Raw genomic sequence first — 20245 nt, 5'->3', positions numbered from 1 at the left:
CATCTACTCAGATGTGATACAAAAATGATGTTATGTGTGTCTTGCTCAATTTTTTTTCTGATAGGTTCTTTCATAAATACTATTAATCTTGAAAATATTAGCGATGCTTGTATCTGGTTGTGTATTTGTTATAGCATATGTATGATGACATGAGGTGAAATTGAGCAGGAGTAGCCTGGTGACACCTAAAATACTTGAAAAAACGACATGCTACTTGGTTTATAAAATCCTTAAAGGTAAAAAAACCTAAAAACCTCAAAGAAATTATTCTGGGTTGGTGTTTGATGACTCTGGTATATATTTTAAGAGCAAATAGAATTGTTCAATATATTGTCCTTTACTGGGTTACTTTGTTTAAAATTCTTCTTTTTCTTTTGCTAGTACTGTTAGAACTTACTTTATTAGAGTTTCTCAAAGCTAACGTTTCTAAAGGTGAGGAAAGGAAAGCTGAGATAAATATAAACATATTTTTAAAGTTCAAAGTACGCAAAACCAGAAGAAATGGAATTTAAATATTGGTGTGCTAGTCTTGTCTGTTATTTTTCTGATGCTGCATTTAGTCAAATAGCAGGCGTTTGTAAATTTTTCAGGTATTGAAGCAGGGCACAGTGGGTGCAAAACAGGGCAGAATAAAGACTGAAAATGAGAAAAAGATGAAAAAAAATATATGATTGTTGTTATTTTAAGGAACTCTTTTGCTTCTGAAGTCAGAGTAATGAGCTCTAAAAATGTAGCGTAAACATGAGAAGATGAGCAGAATGGTAACTGCAAACTTGCAAATCAGTGGTCAAAAGGAAATTGCAGTTTGACTTAAACCTGAGTTTTTTGCCCAATAATGGACAATAAATAAAAAAGCTATGCTGGAAGTCCTCCAAGAATGAGCAAAAAGCGAGTCTCTTGGACAGTGTTTATAGAAAGAGATTGCATGATGCTGAGACTTACAGCTGTGTGCTTCTGCATATATGCTCTGTATCCTATATTTTACTGAATGTATTTGAATCAACGTTGGAATGCATAAAATTGTTAAACACTGATACAAAAAGGAAATGCCAATGTAATCCAGATTAAGGAAGGCTGTATCTGCCTCTGTCTTAATTATGCGAACCAAAAGCTACAGTTTGGCAGGTAGTGTAATATCTTCTCCTTTTGCCTTAATTGTAGGTGCAGGTTATCATTCCGAATCCAAAGCTAAAGAATACAAGCATGTGTGCAAAAGAGCCTGTCAGAAGGTATGTCTTACCAGCTGTACGGTCTTGTAGTGGGTATACAAGAAACGTATTCGGTAGCACTGTCCCTTCAGTGTGAATGGCCCTGTCTGTGTTGACTACTCAGACTGTATGTGTTTCTAGAGAGAAAATGGAGCGGTAACAGTTAATATGATACAGAGTCAGTGCAGCAACATTCCCATCAGTGGTGGCAAACAGCAGACACCAAAGGAACAGGGTGGCAAAAGGAGAAGGTTATGGTGGTACCTACACTGAGTATTCCTTCAGCTTCATGCACTGTTTCCGAGGCTCTGGGGTTGCTGGTGCCAAGCACATTTCATCAATGTCCGCTGTTTTTGGAATTTATTTAAACTAGCATCCAGATTGTTCTGTGAATGCAGGGATTTCTAGAATTCTTTTCTTCTTGATTTAACTTAATAGGAGGGGAGGTAGAAACAGGAAAAAGAAAAGAAAAAAATTAAAACTCTCTTCCCAAAGCTGGAAAAGGAGAAATGGCAAGATTTTTCCATTGAAATTACTATTTTTTTATCTCCTCCAAGATCTTAGCTTTGTAACTGGCAAGTCCTGTCTGCTGAGTGTTGAATGAGAAGCTGAAAGACCTGTCTCCAAAATTTCTAATGCCTTATGCTTTCTCCAGGGAGAAGGAGCTGGGGAGCTTGGCAGGCTTTTTACAAGTCTTAGAGCTGGCCTCTGACAACTATCACTTCATCTTACAGTTCTGTTGCTCAATCCTAATACTGATCTAATTTTGTAATGAGAAGCCTCAAAAATCATCCAAATTTAACACTAGCTTCATTAAAGTTGTGCATTAACCCTGATGATATTGTTTTCCAGCTAATTATGTGTGAAAAAATGTTGTTTGTCATAGAATCTTAAGTAATTTGACACTCCTTATGGTTCCTTAAGGTAGGTAGCCATCATAAACAACTTCCATGAAGAACAAACAGTTGCAGGTTTGTCTTGCAACTAAAGATGCAGCCAGTTGTTTTCTTGGGTTCCCTGAGAGAACTTGAGTGTGGGGTCTTGTCCAGTATAGATCTAAGAAATAATAAGCTCCAGAAGTTCATTTCTGTGTGCGTATATAATTTGACGATAACATTCTCTTATTTGATTTGATTTTGTGTGTTTGCATTCAGATGAGGTTGTAGATTCTGTTGAATTTCATGACAGTTGCATGAATATATGGTACTAGGGATTTTTGTTGAATCTTGGAAGGAAATTAGAAACTTCTGGACTGAAACATTACGTGTTTGAAGACACCAGATATAAGAATTTATTTTGCTATAAATTTGATCACACAGTAATTGCTACTAAATGCAGTGTTGAAATGTTGGAGTAGTAAAATCATGCATTCAGATCTGCCCTTGCAAGGTACATACTGACTATTTCTAGTGCTTCTTACTTTTATGCCCTCTTACATCGTAAACTAACTTTGTGAAGATTTTGTTTTGTACAGGACTAGGAAAATGTAGGCCTTAGTCACAGAATATTAGAATTTCCTAATCATCAACTAAAAATTCTGTTTTACAGGCAATTGAAAAGCTACAGGCTGGTGCTCTTGCAACAGATGCAGTGACTGCAGCACTTATAGAATTAGAGGTATGATTTCTGACTAGTAGTAAATGTCTCTCAGGTAGATTGCCAGATTTTTCTGTAGGAAGGTATTAATTCAAACGGAAAATTACTGAGATTTGCATTTCTGTGGTACACTAATTTTATCTTTTGCTTTTCCACTGTATTTTGGAGTAAATTTATTTAAAGACTTTCTAAAGATGCAAACTGAATAAAAGTTGTCTAGTTGGTGCAGTTTGGTTGTCATCTTAGGTATGCCTTATCAGATAGTCTTTACAGTCATTAAAGGCTTATTGAACACTTTGTAGGGAACTTTATTTCTGACTTACTGAGCTACCGGCAGACTGGCTCTGCTTCTTAGGTAGGGAAAAACATCATGCTACTGGTCACATACGTTAACTATAAATTCTAGGGTAACTCCTCATTCCTTTTCTTTTTCTTTAATGTTTCACACTGAATTATGCTTCATTTCTTGAAATTATGATCCAAAGAATTTAATGTAGTTAGTCTGTAGTAGTTCTATTAACACTGTCATGTAGTAATTATATTGAGGTAACTGTCTCTGAGTCTGCCTTCTTGGGTTGTGTTATTCATAACTTTTTCAGTTCTTCAGGGTAATTCTACAGAAACAATGCATAAATTTAATGCTGCTTGTCTCTCCATCCAATTAAAGTACTCTGTGAAAATGAAGGAGGAATTTTATGTTCTTATTTGTCCCACAGCATACTTTTGCTATGTGCTTAAATGTGCACTTCCCAAAGGCTTTTTTCTTACATTTTTTACTTTGTGCGTGTATCATCTCTGACAGTATAAGAGACTAGAAGCAAGCTGTTCAGAGAAATGTGACTTCAGTGCAAGATAATCCTTTTTTCTGATTTTTATGACAAAATACGTGTAGAAGAATAGGACAAGTAATGCTTTTATTACAAAATGGTTCTAGTTAATTAAGATAGACAGTCTTGATAATGATTAAGAGGTGAGCACCTGTTTGTGAGGTTTTTGGAGGAGTGTCTTTTTGGAGTGGTGAGATTTTTATAGCATCAGACTTTAGTGAAGGGTCCCTATGAAGTAATGTAGAAGGAGGTAAAGCTAAAAGAATTTCTGGGATATAAATGAGGCAGTTTGGTTATTGTCCCAGCTCTACCCAACCTTCATGGCAGTAATGATCGAAACAAGTATTCCTCTTCTCCTGTAAGGAGTAATTGCTTCTTTCTCTGCAATTTTATTCGTGAAGAAGGAAGGCAAGGTAAATGTTGTGCTGTAAAAATAATTTCCTGGGTTTGGAGTTTATGCTATTACTCTTAGAGGATTAGCATTTAATTTGTCTACACATAAGTTGGGAAAGTGTTAACATACCTGACAGGGTTAGTGTAAGGCAGGCAGCACATACTTTAATATGTGGTGGACATGCTGACTGGGAGCCAGGACTTCAGTCATAGTTTTAACTTGGCAAGCTTCTTGGCTTTAAACAGTACTTTTGGTGTCTCCACTGAGCTGTTCAAATATGCTTTCATGTGTTATCTTACACATTAGAATATAGGTTGGTGAAAACGAAAGGTATCTCTCTAACGGGGTTATTTATAATGCACTTCCGTAAGCTAGCTGAGGCTGCTGTTACTCAACAAGATTGTTTGTGTGTCAGTTTCCTCCTCAGGGGGTGGAGTGGGGGGGAAATCCACTTAGTGTTGTGATTTTTATCATGTTCCTGAGCTACACTGAAGAAATGTTTTAAGAAGCTTTACAGTTATATATCTCTTTGCAGCTGTGCCTAGGGTATACATTTTACCTGTTTTTGTTATCCCTAAGAGACTTTTCTTCTTTTACTTTAGTAGATTTAAACACTCTGAAGTGACATCTGTGTAAGAAGTTACAGTTCTAAGATGAAATTAAAACATTTTAATGAAATTACTCCAATCGGAAACCTTTTTTTCCTCATGTCTTGCTAGTATTGTGGTGATGCCTGCCATCATTTTGCTTCCAGGTTTTATAATTCTCTTAGGTAGTATTTTTATGTATACTGATGCAAAAAACCTATTTTTTTCCATTTTTCCAGTTTCTAAGTTAAATATTATTTTGTTCAGGTTGTACTGTTGCCATTAATGTAATTATTAGCTTTCATTTATTCATTAAGTGATTTATTTAACCTCTTAATTGTGGGTTGTTCTCTCTGTTACTGGTATAAAGTATATTGGGCTTGGGATTTGGGCTTCTTTTAAATTAAAGTATATAGCTATGCAGTTACATTAAGGGAAAAATATCAAAGGTACACTCAGAAAATGGTGTAGTTTGCAGCAGCAGTTTTTTGAATCTGGTATGCGAAATTCCTGTCTGTCAGCTTTCAAAATGTTGAAAGGTTTGTATCTACTCATATCTCATACTGAACACCACCTACAGACATCTGTGAATTCTGGAGCTGCATTTTCTGTTTTAATCCTGATGTTTTTCTATGTAAAATAGAAACTGCATGTGGCAAATCAACAAACCAAACAGCATAGTTTTTCTCATAAATAACAAAATTTTATGAGTAAAAAAGTAGGTTTGTATGTTGACTGTCTCTAGTGAGCTATCACTGTTTTGTTTATGCAGGAAAAAATAGTGACTTTACAAAAAGCACTGCAGCGTTTTGGGTTGGCAGATACATAGTGAAAATCTGATAAAAAAAATATTTGTTTACATGTGTCAGTAATAGAGATTAAGATACAGAACAACCAAAGTTTGTATAACGTGATAACAGATTCCTTTGTATTTTACACTGTAACTTCTTGGTAGAACACAGTGCTGTGAGTTTATCAGAAATAATCACTTTTACAGTTCTCTAGGACTTCTAATGCTGTGTTCAAAAAATCTATAGTCTTTGCATGGCACAAATATCTTTTTGTGGTAGTGTCACAAAAGATGAGTATTTTTTTTTTCTTAGTTCCGCTCAATTACACAACTCCTATTAGACAGAATTTCAGCTAATCCAAGAGGCATTACTTCAAAGACTTCTTGAGGCACAAGACTTGCTCTTGATCTTTTATGAGCAAGCTGACAGTTTGCTTGTGGTATGCTTTCTGGTTTTTCTTTTATTTTTGCAGGCTCTAAATGGAGAAAGAGCAGCCTTTCTGTATTGGACTATATGAATCTCAAGTGGAAATAGTGTTCTGTGATTAAGATGGTAATGATAATAGCTAATTAGAGAAAAGGTAGATCTCTTTTGCAAAGTAGCAAGAGCAGCTGACACAGAACACTGTTAAAATAAGTGTGCTGGTCTTTGTAAGCATCGGCAGTATTTGATAAGTTGATTAAAGGCAGTTACGTTTTCCAGTTTGTGAATGCTGTCATGGCAGAGAAACAAATGAACGTGTTACTTTTTTCAGCTCTTGGTAATAGTATGGGTCTGGACAAGGTGCTTCATAAGACTCATCATGTAAACTGCATGCTTCTACAAAGACATTATTGCAGTACCATTTCTTTTTGTACTCTTGCTATCAGCCACCATATGAAGTCTGAGTTTCTTCTGAAACACAAAGGGATTTGGGCAGCTTTTCTGGGGGGAGGAGGAGGAGGTCCTGTTGCAGTTTCCAGCAAAACCACATGCTGGTAGCATTTATGGCTGTGTGAGAACAATGTGCAATTTCAAGCTTTTCTTTGACTATAGAGCACTTTATAAAGTCTACTGTTCAGATGCAGGTACTGGAGGCAAGGGTATAAGTTTGTTGTAAAGAATGATGAAGATTTCAAACTTACAAGATTTTAGTCTAAGTGTATTAATACTGTGTGTAGATCACTTGTTTCTTTAATCTGACTTCAGTAGAATGTACTTTATGAGCATCATTTAAATTGGAAATCAGTATGATTGTTGGGGAAGCGGATGTCGCATTTTGAGTTTCAATCTCCTTGCTACTGAAATTGCTCAAATGACTTCACTTTTGTGAAGTTGTTGTTATTGTTGTTCATCAATGCAAAGGGCATTTTGAATCTTTTGCTATACTCAAGCAGTGGATTTCTGTGGCTGTCAGCAAAATTTTGCAGTGAAAGAACTTGTTTCTTGTTGAATTGGTTTTTCTTTGCTTTTATCAGTTATATAGTAATTAAGATTTTTGAGTATACAATCTTAGTCCCAAGGACTTATCTTTAAAGATGAAAGCACAGTGCTAGCAGCCTTGTTGTATTAAGGCAGTCACCATACATGAACTTTTAATGGGTAATGAACTGGAAGTTGTTAATTCTAGTTAAAAGCAATACTATGATGTTTTGCAGCAGAGTGGCTAACAGTAATCTGTGACAAAAGTGTTCTTTGAAAACATTTTAGCTTGTGTAATTGAAAGGGACGTGACTCATCCTTGTAGACTTTTACTTCTTGCCACTAAATTCCCACAGAAAAATAAACTTCAAAATTACATTATGTAGTAGACTTTGAATCCCTCTTAAAAGTTGCAAATAAACCATGGCCAAAACTGTATTGAAGATGGATGGAATGTTCTTTAATGCATATTGAAAATAGAGTATTGTAACTGTTTGCCTCGATGTAATTCAGGACCATTGGTGTTATAGTGTTGAATAATTTCTTCAAGCATTCCAACTTTGACCGCAGCTAGAAACTTCAGCATGACTGTGTCTGCTGCCAAAACATTTGTAAATACATCTTGAAGTTAAAAGGATTCTAAAAATAAAACTGATACCCTTGGTAGCTTGAGAGTTTTTACAAGATGGATAACAGGAAAATGAAACTCTTGTTTCACATCTTAAAGCATTGTACTATCTTCTTCACTACAGGTTTACTAAGTTAGCTATACTTCAGTGGTGGAGTAATTGCCAGGTAGTGTAGTATTTTTCACATAATTGAAAGCTTATGTTTTGTTAGAATGTTTTCAATAGCCATTTGTTTATCTTTTTCCTCTTCCTTTTACTTTCCTGTGCTAGAAGGGCTTGGTGTTAACATGCAGAGCTCATGTTTGGTTTAATTCATTGTCTTTTTTCAGTGTCTTTAGAAATACAAAGGCTGATCTCTGCTTGTCTTTTTAAGTAAAAGTATATTCCTGAAGATACCTTTTGTATTATAAACTTTTTCCTCCTTGGATACATGCTTTGATTGGGTTCTTCCCCCTCCTATGGTAGTCATATGGTTATTGCGGTACTGCATTTTTCTGTCTGAGGGTATGAAGAGAGTGCTTCAGTTAGTTCAGTTTATGTTCTTTCCCCTTTGAAGGCATGCATGCTTCTATTTTAATAAAGTTTCTGCATTCCTTGAAGGTTTTGAGTTTTCATTTCAAAATACACCTTATGAAAATTAAGTGGTATTCTTCCATTTGTATATCAGAGTCTTGAAATCTTTTGGTCAGACTTTGCAGAGATTGTTTTCAGAAAGAGATGTATTTGTGTGGTGTATTTCATGTCCTTGCCTATTTGTAGAAGTAGGTGTGAATTTCTGTTTCCATTTTTTGTAAAGGTTTTTCCCTGTCTTATTTTAAAGGCTTTATATCTCATCTCTGAGACACTCAGGTAGGTATCAAAAATTCCATGTACTCGCACCCAGTTCCTGTGCTGTCTAAAGCTGTTATCAGATCACCTTTCAGAGCTGTGAAGTTAGAGTATACCATCTTCTGGGCAATTCTGAGACCATCTTCTTAATTGAGTGCAGTCTGATTTTAAAGCTAAGTAAAACTCTACAGAGGTTTTGAACAGGCGCTTGGATTTTGGTCTTTATTTCTTTTTACTGGACAAGTTACTCATGTTGTGACTGATTGTACTGGTAAGATTCCTTCTGAGTCCTGAAATGAAAGAGTTATGCCGCCAAATATGCATCTACCATCTTGTTGGTTTAGAATTCTTATTTGTCTAACATTCTGTAGTAGTCTCATAAATACTCTGTAGGGAGAAACAAGTGGCATTCCCTTTGCTTTGAGATCCTTTGAATAAGTTGTCTCTTGGAGTGCCAGTGAAGGTGCCTTGATGTGCCAGTGAAAGTGCTATGCTAAAGCATCAAGCACATCTAGATTTTTAGAAATAAAGTGAGCTAGTGCCACTCTGTATCCTGTATTTTTTTCCCTACTCTTTTTTGATTATTATGTTTATCAGATGGTGGGGAGCTTTGTGTCTTCACTGCAGAAGGATTCTGGACAGTGTTACTAGGGCTTCTGTTCTGATGGGTCCTTCTTACTTCCTTTATTTGGCTATGACATCTGCTTTTAAGATAACGGCTATATTTGCTTTGTGGCAGTGAAAAATCTGTAGAGCATGAAATTCTTCCTCTTTGCTAATGCTTTTGAGTATAATGGACTGAGTGAACGTTTTTGGAACAGAATATTAGAAATTTGTCTCCAGTCTTGCAGGTCTACGCACTCTGATTACCCATGGGCAAGGAACTTGGACAGCACTAGGAGCAGGCATTGTTCATCCTAATGCATTCCTGTTTTTACTTTGTCCTCCAAGTACCTTTCACCATTCATGTTCACATTCCTTCTATCACTTTTCTGCTCCTTTTGTTCTAAACTTCACTGACTTAATTTTCTTCATACTTGTAGAGCCTGGGGAGCAATGAAGTTGGTTAAGCCAGCGGCTGTGCTACAGTCTTCTACTTTTTCAAGGCTGTCATCTTGGTAGCCTTTTTCAATCATATTCCTGCCTCCTCACCCACTTCTAGGGAAAGATACTCCCTGTGCACTAAACTGCAAATGTTTTATTAACCTAAAATCTTTTCAGATTTACTTACTTGCTGTGAAGCATACCTATCAAAATGAACACCACAATGAATATAAACAGTGAATTTGAAGATCTGTTGTGGTATAGGATAAAAGAGGATGGGATAAAATGGGATAAAAATCTTGTGCTACTTCTTGGATGCAGAAGGAAAAAGCAGAAAGTAAAGAATAGTTATAAGGTGAACATGGAAAGATTAGGCTGTTTCATGACTATGTATTAGTCATGTGTTACGTATTCATAATTTTCAGGAAGATACTGATTTGGGGACTCAAACACTAAGAACACTTTAAATATCTCTGTAAATTAGAATCAACATCTTGCAAAACAGGTTTAGAATTCACTCACTACTTGCTCATTTGCAAGTTAACAAAAGCTGACTTGCATCACATTTATTTTTCATTTCTGTGTGCTCTCTTTCTTTTGTTTCCTTGTATTCATTACAAAGCAGTATGTACAAAAAAGAATCAGTTAACATTTAAGACAGAACTTTGAGCTATTTCCACTAGATTTGTTTCTGATTCAGCTTTTGTTACATGTACTGTAAAGGTATGACCATTGAATTTCATTGGTGTGTTGACATGTGGTCTAGACAACATTTTGTTGCATCAGGTTGTTATGCAGTGGTAATAAAAACAGATATGAAGCTTTGAAAGTATGCAGCGTCTCTGAAATTTTGCTGTTTGGCTGTTCTGGGCTGTTTCTTTGTCTTGTCTTCGTTTTGTGTTTGCATCTAGAAAGAGGGGATTATACTGAGTTGGCAGTGAGAATCCTGAACTGTGCTACTTTAAAATGGTGTGTTTTTAAAGTCCTGAGGATGCTCTGATGAAATGGGAGGGGCAAAAATGTGTGGTTTTAATTCTGGCATGCAAAACTTCTTAAGAACCTTGAGTTTGCAAAATGCTACAGAGGGTGCTAATAAAGGAGGACTTAGGCTTATAATCAGCTTATTAAATGTTGTTCCATACTTTCTATGAAATAAGTCTTGGTTTTTATTCAAGAAGCTTCCAGGCTGCAGTAATGACTGTCCTTCAGATAATGCTCAAATAGAAATTTTACGAAGTGAATTGTTAACTGATGCCAGTTCTTTATTTCTGCATGCATAGCTGCAGTTGTAGGCTTAGAATGTTAAGGAAAGGTACGGTTCTGCTTTGCTGCTGTGTCATGCTTCGAGTTTAAAAGGTCCACTGTGGTCTGTGCAGCAGTTATTAGATGTTACTTAAATGTTACTTGATGGGTTAGGGACCAAATGAAGTGTGCATTTTGGGGGAGGGACAGAGGGATTTTTCACTCGTGTTGTAAGGCTTTTGCTTGCATATAAATGATTAGCTTAAATTGTTGGGTGATTGGTCTTTGTATTAGCGCATTATTGCACTTGAGTTATATCATGTTCTGTAGAGAATGTAAGGTATCCATTACAGTAATTTGGGATGCCCTGTTCAAATTGCTGTTGTTTTTGGTGTGGAAGGTTAAATTACTAGAATAAGAAAGTGCACTGCAAGATCAGTGGCATCAGATCAGTTATATAAAGGTGTTGATCTAGTCTTTTATGGATGTGCCCTTACAGTGTTTTGTTCTTATTTTTAGGATTCTCCTTTTACAAATGCAGGATTGGGGTCTAACCTAAACCTTCTGGGTGAGATAGAATGTGATGCCAGTATAATGGATGGAAAGTCATTAAATTTTGGAGCAGTTGGAGCACTGAGTGGTATGTTAACTATGTATTTCATTGCTAGCTACTGATCTAAGCACAAAGATCAATGTTGTTCTTTTTTGGAGGGAGGGAGGACATTGTACATACTGCTTTATTTAAATAAATTCTGCCCACTTTAAAAAATGGGGAGGCATTCCTGCTCCCTGAATTACTGTTTAGGTTTGTTTTGTGTAACATACTTTCTTATTAGTTCACTGTTAATCCTTTGATGCAGAACGATTGTGTGATGGTACTCTACAGTATTCACAGTGGGAGTGAGCCTTCTCAGATGAATTTGTAGAATAACTTTAAAATAAAATGAAATTATTAACAAAATAATTTTACAAGCATTTAAATGCAGCTTTATGTTTGTTTTTGTTCTCTGTCTCCTCAGAGAACTTACTGGTATATAACTCAATCATAAGGTCAGTTGATATTTTGATCTCTTAGGTTAAGTTGGTCAAGTTAGGATCCTGAGGGACCAAGGTTTCCTTTATAGTGTGCTAGCCTCCAGACCGAAGGCTTTCATGTATTCTTGAGAATGCGTGCATCTGCTCATCTATGAAGCTGTTTGCTTGGGACATAAAATTTCTGTATGCTGGAGATTTTTTTTTCATTATAATTTCTCTTGCATGATCAGTTACATTTGCATTTATTTTGTGTGTTACTGTTACAAGGTTACATGCATTTGCATGTGGGACTTACTTAATCTGAGAACTAATGTGCTGCCTTTTTTTTTTTTGCTTTTTTTTTTTTTTTTTTTTTGGTAGCTCTAGCTTTCTGTACAAAACAAGTATAGGTATACAGTCCCAGATAGGGATTGTTGAGGTTTTGTGTTAAGTACATTGAACAGCCTTAACTGTTACTATTGAATAGCTTTTCTGACACCATTTCAAGCTTTGTTCTTTATCCTAGAATAGTTCTAATCTGTGGCAATAATTTCCTTATATAGATACAAACTGAAATAAATAATATAATTGTTTCAAGGCTTGTTTGTTAGAAAATGTATCCTTCCAGCCCTGGGGAAGGAGGGAGTGAGAGAAAGCTAAGCCTAAATCCTATAATCCCTGTGCTGACCACACAGGTTTGAATGAAAGCTCCTTTAATTTTGATAAATTAATGTTCACAAAATACCTTTGGCCTGTAGAATATCATGGATTAATTTGAGATCTGTGGTAGGAGGTCAGTCCTAATTTTTTAATGTGATTCTTTCTTTAAAAAAAACAAAAGTGTGCGTGTGTGTTGATTTTTATTAGAAGGCTTTATCGCTACTATTAGAACATGGGAAGGAAAAACTGATAAAAGTTGTTGTTAAATTGAAACATAAGTTATCTCTTAATAACTTGGCAAAGCGTTGGAAATTGAAGGAAGCTGACTTCCATTGCTAAAATGAACACTACAATGCTATGTGGAAAAATATTTTAATGTCGTGTTCCCATTTTTTGCTAATTTTTCCTTTCAGGAATCAAGAACCCAGTTTCAGTTGCAAATAGATTGTTGTGTGAAGGGCAGAAGGGAAAACTCTCTGCTGGCAGAATTCCACCTTGGTAATTGCTTTGTTCTGCTTGACTTTACTTTGGTCTTTTGTCTCTCTGCATGCAATGTTTGAAGGCTATATCTTATCCCAAGAAGGCTGGTGCTGTTTCACATACCAGCAATAGTGTGCCTTTAAAAAGAAGATAAGCTTTGTTCTCTGATCTTGAAACATCTTGTGCACTTGATGATGCTGTGGGTAGAATGAAGTATTGTGAATAGATGGCACCATCGTTTTGTGATAATTTCTGTCTGTGTGATTATTTCCAGTTACATCATACTGAATTCTTATGTTTGCTACTGTAGCATTTTGAAAAATCCTTGAATACATCAAGATTAAAATGAAATTCTACTGCCTTTGCCTCTGTCTACTTTTGAAAGAGGCAACGTAGTTTTTAACGAGTATATAAGAGAGTCCTACTTTCCTCCTTGTCTTTGTGGCTTTATTTTGTATCTATGGTGTGGAAATGTGCAGTGTTTTGTAACTTCCTGTTATTTTTGCCAAAATAGGAAATTATTTTAAAGATAGATTTAATAGCATCTACAGCAACAATTGAAATATGCACTCCTTTATTGAGACGGGTATAGTACTTAGATGGAAGAGGTGACTATTAAATGCATAACAACTTTAAATAATATTGCATCATTTTGGAAAGGATCTGGGAAATGAGTCAGAAACGATTGTTCTTAAAACCCTCGTATTTTCATTAGTGTCTTAAATTGACAAGTAGAGTACTTGAATGATTCATTCATATTAATTGACTGCTATGCTCAGTTATCATACCTGTTGCAGAAATTTGGTGCCATTTGCTAACTAATGGACTACAGTATTTGCAGATGTATTAAACCAGCATTTATGTAGTTTAAAATACTTATGTTTAGATTCACAGATTTTACTTCCCAAGTTATTCTTACTCTATAAAATTAGCCAAATAGTATGTGGCTGGATGGTATAGTATTGTGATTTAACCAGGAAAAATGTGCTAGTTCAGTGTTCTGTCATGCTGCACAGGAAGCTCATAGATCAGAAAAAGCCACCCTGAAACCAAACCATCGACAGGCAGATTTTGCATTTAAATTTATTTTCTTTAATGAAGAAACAGTAACGGTAGTTGGTGAGAGAACTTATTTTTTTCAGAGGAGCAGTTTACTAAGGAACAGGAATGTGAAGTTCAATTGCTGTTAGTAGCTGTTTTCTTGGGATGTCAGGAGAAAGTGGGGCTTGGCTGAGTTACATTAAAGAGAATGTCAAATGAGATGGGTTATTTTTGGTGTTCCAGAACTAGTACTGAAGTCAGCTACAGGACCAAGCACTTTTGATTTAGTTTTCTTTGTATCATCACAGTGTCTTCTTGAATTGTTGTAAGGAAGAGCATTTGGGCATTTTAGCATGTTTGCTGTAACTTCATGACCTCGTTAATGCTGCTATTATTTTAAAAATAACTGAATGGAAAAGAAACTATGTTCTCTTGCCCTCGAAGAACAAGACTAAATTTTTCAAATACTCTGCAAGATCTTGGCTAACGGATGCTTTTAAAGACATGGGAGCTCAAACTCTTGAGGCAAGAGGTGAACTGCCTTCAGAGCCAAACACCTACAGTTTATTTTGCAAATGTTGTGGACCTGAGTTACCTAATACATATTTTAATTTCCTTTTCTCCTATTCTGGATTTTTAATGTACATTTAATTAGAGCAAATTAAGTTACCCTGGGAACAGTCTATAACAGCGGGATATATAATGGGTTGTGCTTTAGATTTGCTTTGGTTGGTGCTTCTGTACATACAGGGTATCCCAAGTTCAGAACGATAGAGCTCATGTTCAGTGTAGGTGGTGACTATTGACAATTTCATACCTTGCCTTTCTGGCAGGGTTTGGCATGATACATTATTGTTTTGGGACTGAAATATATTCCTGCACAAGCTGGGAACATGTATAGTCAGATGACAAGAGAACAGCTGTATTTTGGTATTCCTACCAAGTGTTAGGATTTTAGTAACTGATTTTTATTTGTGAAGATCCACAAGTTCCGTCTTGTTTCTTATGGGCAAATAATGTATGGGGAGAATCTTATGCTTAGCCAAAGAACCTGTCTTGTTAAAGAAGCCTAGTGGTAGAGGCTGTTTCTATAGCATGATCTAAGCTAGCTTAATGTTTTCTGGTCAGAATGTTTAGCACGTGATCACATTAGAAAAATACAAGAGCTGAGAGATTAGTAGAAGTGGCATTATGGAGATTCTTGTCTGTAGAAGAACACATGGAAGCAGTTAGTTTGGCCTGTTAACCCCTTGTTCAGCACCTAATTTTATGGTGCCAATTCAAAACCAATTTAAAGTGGTACATTTCTAATTTTGAGTAGAAGAAATTCTAATGAGTGTGAATTATTTATTCTGAGATGGTAAGTTTGTTGGGAAGAAGTGATTAAGTGTCCTAACTGATGTACCCAATTTGCTATAAATTGCTCTGTAGAGTGTGTCATTCTGGATCAGTGTCTTGCTGTCAGAATCCCGCTATCCAAATTAAAACTTAGAAAACTTAAATCCCTGAATGTATGAGTTCATTTGTTGAAACTTCTAAGGTCCTTACATCTTTCTGCCATATTTTATTCAGCTCGATGTCAAGATGTTCTCTGCCTGTGTGTGCAGGAACAGAAAATACTGAACTTGTAAATTTTACATATTATGATATAAGATATTCCTATTCATTGTATAACTTTACAAAAGAAAGCACTGTTATAATTGCACTATTGCGTATTGGATGGATCTCTGGAAGTGGTCTTTTGTCACAGAATAATGGGTCAGATGTTTTGTAGTAATATGTTCGAAGGTTTTCTATTCCTTATGCCAAATCATTGACCTTCTTGAGGGAAAAGGGTTATTTACGTCTGTTTACTATTAAGCGTAGATATGAAAGAACTGCAGAATGGTACCAATACACCTAAATGTCTCCTTTCTTAGAACTCCTTAGTACTACTGATATCTTAAGTTCATGTCTGTATCCATTTTTCAGTATTAATAGTAACCCACGTGGGAAAGAATCCTTTCTTAGGTTTTTGGTTTGTTTGTTCATTTACCTCTCCCCCCCCTTCGGGGATACAGGGATTTGTAATTGCTTCACAGTTTTACAGTACTGTAGGTAGGATATGTACGTTGTGTAACTTGCAGGGCAGTGCATAGTCAAGGAAGTGCCTAGAGTAAAGACTTGCACCACCTTTTATCTCTCTTCTGTATTTCTTCAGAATGATTTCTACTTCGTAACAGTGATTTCAGAGTGATTGCTGCATTTTTATAATAAATGTTACAAAGTGAGTTTGTTATATTTAGGTTCGCCTTGACTGTCTTTAATGGATCTAACCTCCTTCTGCCACTTCTGTTTAGCTTGGTGTTGCCTGTCTCCTACAGCTCATATTAAATGGTCCTGTTTGGAGCAAACAGCACCAGGATAACCATGTTCTTGGAGAGGATTTCCTGAAAAGACCATTTTTAGACACCTTTACTTGCATTTTCTGTTAATATGGTCTAGTTTGCCTGAAACTGGAAAGCACGTCCTAGCATTGGCTCCTTGTTGGGAGGATGTTTTCATCTTCTGCGTGTTCTGAGCCTGTAACAACTAGAGAGTACTCTTCCTTTGATATATTTGCAAGAAAGGTCTTTTTATCTTGTTTGTGCAGAACCAGCCTTCAGAGCAGCAGAGCACAAATGCATTCATCCTTTGGTTTCAGTTTTGTTCACGTCCCCCCTGCCCACCCCCCCCCCCTCCCCGAAAGGCTTTTGAAACTTGGTGAGGTTTTGGCTGCTTTCTGTATCCCACTGGTTTTATTCCCTATTTTCCCAGTCCCCCAATAAATCAAGCTTGCTGCTACTTGTTTAGAGGTGGTTTTGTTTTTATGTCACCTTAAAAGTATTGCCCTGCTTATTCTTGCCTGGTACAGCTTTTCTACATGGCTACATGAATGATTCTCATGGCAACTAAAGCAGTTCCCTAGTGCCAGACTGCTGGTTCCCACCCTCTCGCCACCCTGTCATCTGTGGCTGGTACAATGGTGTGTGTGGCTCTGCTGAATCGGATTGCAGAACTTGCTTTTTGGGATGGTGTAAATACTTGTTTAGTCTTGGTTTAGATTACAGGTATTTGGCTACCTGCCGAGCTGAGTTCGTACTGCATGTCCTGTAGGACTCTCTTACTGACTAATTCTATATCAATTTATAGGAGATGCAGTATAGGTCGTACAGACAACAAAGCACTGAGATTGTGATTTTTAAATTTTTTTTTATAAACTGTGTATTTTAACTTTTCTATGATTGTGCGGTCCTTTCAAGACATCCGAACTGAAAAGTTTAAAAAAGGTGGAAGATCTCTGTGGTGTTATGAGGCCTCAATTAGATGTCTGCTTCAACCAATCTAACTATTCTTTGGGACCAGAACTAGAAAACGCTTCGTTTGTGCCCATCTTATAGGAAGGAAAGGAATGTAGGAATTAAGGACTCAAGTGAGCAAAGTAAAACTCACATTGCTTAAGTTTTGAGACTTTCTTGGGTGATTTTTTTGCACTTTTCATAAATACTAATGACTGTTTCTGTATTAAAAGTATTAAAAAGGCAATTGTGAATTTGCTTGTAAAATGCAGTGGTTTTGACTGATCTGTGCTATTCAAATTACCGTATATAAACCTCCTCATATTTGAGCTTGACACTTTTGCCACCTACCCTTCCTCTCTGGGTAAATTGTATTAGTGAACAGGAAGTGCTTACTTCCTGAGAATGTACTATTGATAGAAAACGTTTCTTTTAAAGACCAAGGCCGCCTTTTTTTTTAGTCAGTGGGAGAATATTAATTAGTTAGGATTGGGTATGGTTTGCATTTCTCTTACATTAATGAAAGTGACAGGTTGTTTCTTGAGCACTAGCTTACCTGATAGGTTCTGCTTGAGTTCTCCCAAAGTACCCAGTAACTTACAGTATCTTGCAACATGAACAGTATTTGTCTGGAGCTGTACTAATGATGGTAAGAAATATGTATTTAACAATCTAAATTCTCATCTAGATAAACTCTGGGGTGGGTTTTTTTTTTTGAGACTTGTGTAAGGAAAAACTGGACACACCTCTTCTATTGGTGAAGTCACAGAGAAGATAGGAAGTACCACTTCAAATTACTACATACTGAAAGCTGCAGGTGTCAGATATAGCACTGTCTAGAAAACTCGAAAAGCATTAATGCCAACAAATTTGCTATATCAATAATGTTCTCAGAATTTGTAGTACTAGATGGCCCCAGGGACTTCTTTGTAGCTGAAATAACTTCTGTAGCCTCATATTCATAAACCTGGTATTTCTGTAACACTTTCTGAAATTACTTTAAATCCTCAGTCTTTACTTCTTGTGTCTGTTAGGCAGCTGTGTTATTCTTATTTCAAAAGCGGGATATGAAATTAAGATTGGAAGTAGTTGGCCTGTATTGTGTTGCTGTTGTTGCTGTTGCACAGCAGCTTTCTGAAAATTTATGACTTTCAACTGCTACAGTCCACTTTTCAGGGAATAAGGTTGAATTCTTTAAGGGGAGACAGTATAAATAATTGAGGCTTGCTTTTTTCTCTCCTTAAAAGTTACATGTGTATCTGTATTTTTTGCTGTCATTCATTGTCACGGCAGTGTGTGCTGTCTCACTACTGTAGAGTGTTCAGTAATGACTAGAAAATGACTCTAGAGATTGTTGGAGTTTTTTTGCAAGTATATGAAAAATTCAGTAGCATCTGCAAATGCATGATAAACCTCCATGAGCTAGACTTTCATCCTTCTAAATAAGGCTTATTTTTAGCTTGTGTTGTATTTCTTGAATTACTTCTTGATACTTCTGTGGCATTGGCTGACTTTACTAGAAATACCTTACCATTCTCACCTCATTCATCCCACACTGTAGGTCTTCAGGATCTTACTAAGTTGTTATAGAGAGCAAGACTGTATAGACGACTTTGTCGTGGTTTAGCTGCAATTAAAAGCTGGTGCTATTTGGTAATTAATTTCCAATTTAATAGCACTTGTTTTTATCCAATACTAAACTTAATGTCAAAGCTGCATAGTCTTTTAATGAAACTACGTAAGGTCGCCAAGCGTAATTATAGCTGACATTTCTGTGAAATGTAGACAGCTTACAATTTTTAAATGACCAAACCAATTAGAAAAAAATAATTGCAAGAAAAGGGGGATTTGTTATATGGTTTTGTTTAAACTCCCTCTTCTGTGTCTCCTAGCTTTTTAGTTGGTGAAGGAGCTTACAGATGGGCAGTTGATCACGGGATACCAGCATGTCCTCCAGGTATCATGGCTACAAGTGAGTAAACTGGTGGTGTCAGTAGGAAGAACAGGACAGAGTAATTTTAATTGGTGCCTCATATTTTGAGGTTTACATCACTGTTCTTAATATTCAACTAGCTTATGATATTATGGTATATAAGGATGGTTTAAGTTTACTAATTCTCTATTAAGTATCTAAATAGAAAAAAATATAAACTATTACTTAGCTGCATTTTAGCAACATCTAATTCAAATGAATCTGTGATTCTAGGATTAAATCCAATGAACGACTTTCTTTACCGAAAAGTTGGCGCTTTAAAGCTTGGTCCTGTGAGTCTTCAGTTGTGATCCGTCTTGGATCCTTAAAGCACCATCCAGCCATGTATCTAAATTCAGCAGGTGCCGGTTTGATTCTCAGGTTCTATAGTTACACTCATCTCCAAGCCTTTGTCCAGAACTGCTCTGGTCTAAACAGACGGTCAGATTAATTTGCGTTTTTTTTTTAACCTGGGTAGGCTTTGCTTCATCTAAGATGGTAGAATAACCTGATCCAGAAAACAGACTTGGATTATACTGTATACTTGCTGTAGTCAGATCCCTTACAAAACTTCTTTTTGCTTAAAAGAAAAGAAGTGGTTATATTGATATACCATCTATAAACTAGGCTAAATATTAGTGCATTTACCTGTGGAAAGGAGGATGTGGCTCCCTTCTCTTCTTCAGTCCTGTCCCTTTTGGAAAGTGCTGTTACTACCAGTCTGTAGTTTGCTGTAGGTGAGAGCATGCCCTATGCTTCCTGTTGAAGTTATGCATGAAGGAAATCAGAGTTCGTTACCAAAAGAAAAAGGAGAACACAGGAGATTACAGAATGTTTCTTTATTCTTTATTTTACAATAAACAGTATTACTGCATAAAATATGGTTAGTCCCTAAGCCAGAGGCTGAAACCCAGGGCTACCATTAAGGCTTCTGTTGGGTCTAGTTCTAAATGTAGATAAATACCAAGAAATTGCAGTTCAAAGTGACTAATAATTAATGCTAAAATGTAACCCCTCAAACAGTGGCACTGTTCTACTTGATCATGCCAGTTTTCATACATACTCATGATACATTTCATTTTGAGCAGAAAGTTTTGATTTCTAGTTCCACATGACTGAAACTTTTGCCCTATCTGTATGCTGTCCAAAACAAGCATTTGCGGAACAACTTTTGGGCTCAGTTAAGCAGAACAGCTTCATTTCTGTGACTAGAA

General features: G+C 36.3%; 1 protein-coding gene across 2 annotated transcripts in view; it reads left to right on the top strand.

The window, feature by feature from the left end:
- Positions 1-20245, top strand: part of TASP1 (taspase 1) — an 87945-nt gene that overhangs the window by 4376 nt on the left and 63324 nt on the right. The window contains exons 3-7 of one of the 2 annotated variants that reach the window (XM_037405617.1): positions 1162-1229; positions 2757-2825; positions 11067-11187; positions 12635-12719; positions 18952-19016. In XM_037405617.1, coding sequence (XP_037261514.1) covers positions 1162-1229; positions 2757-2825; positions 11067-11187; positions 12635-12719; positions 18952-19016 — 408 coding nt within the window. Of the gene's footprint in view, positions 1-1161; positions 1230-2756; positions 2826-11066; positions 11188-12634; positions 12720-18951; positions 19032-20245 lie in introns of both variants that reach the window. The other variant, XM_037405616.1, reaches the window with a different exon arrangement.

The sequence above is a fragment of the Falco rusticolus genome, chromosome 12, assembly GCF_015220075.1.
Source record: "Falco rusticolus isolate bFalRus1 chromosome 12, bFalRus1.pri, whole genome shotgun sequence".
Taxonomy (NCBI): Eukaryota; Metazoa; Chordata; class Aves; order Falconiformes; family Falconidae; genus Falco; species Falco rusticolus.
Note: the sequence above shows the minus strand (reverse complement) of the source record. Positions and strands in the feature narration are given on the sequence as shown.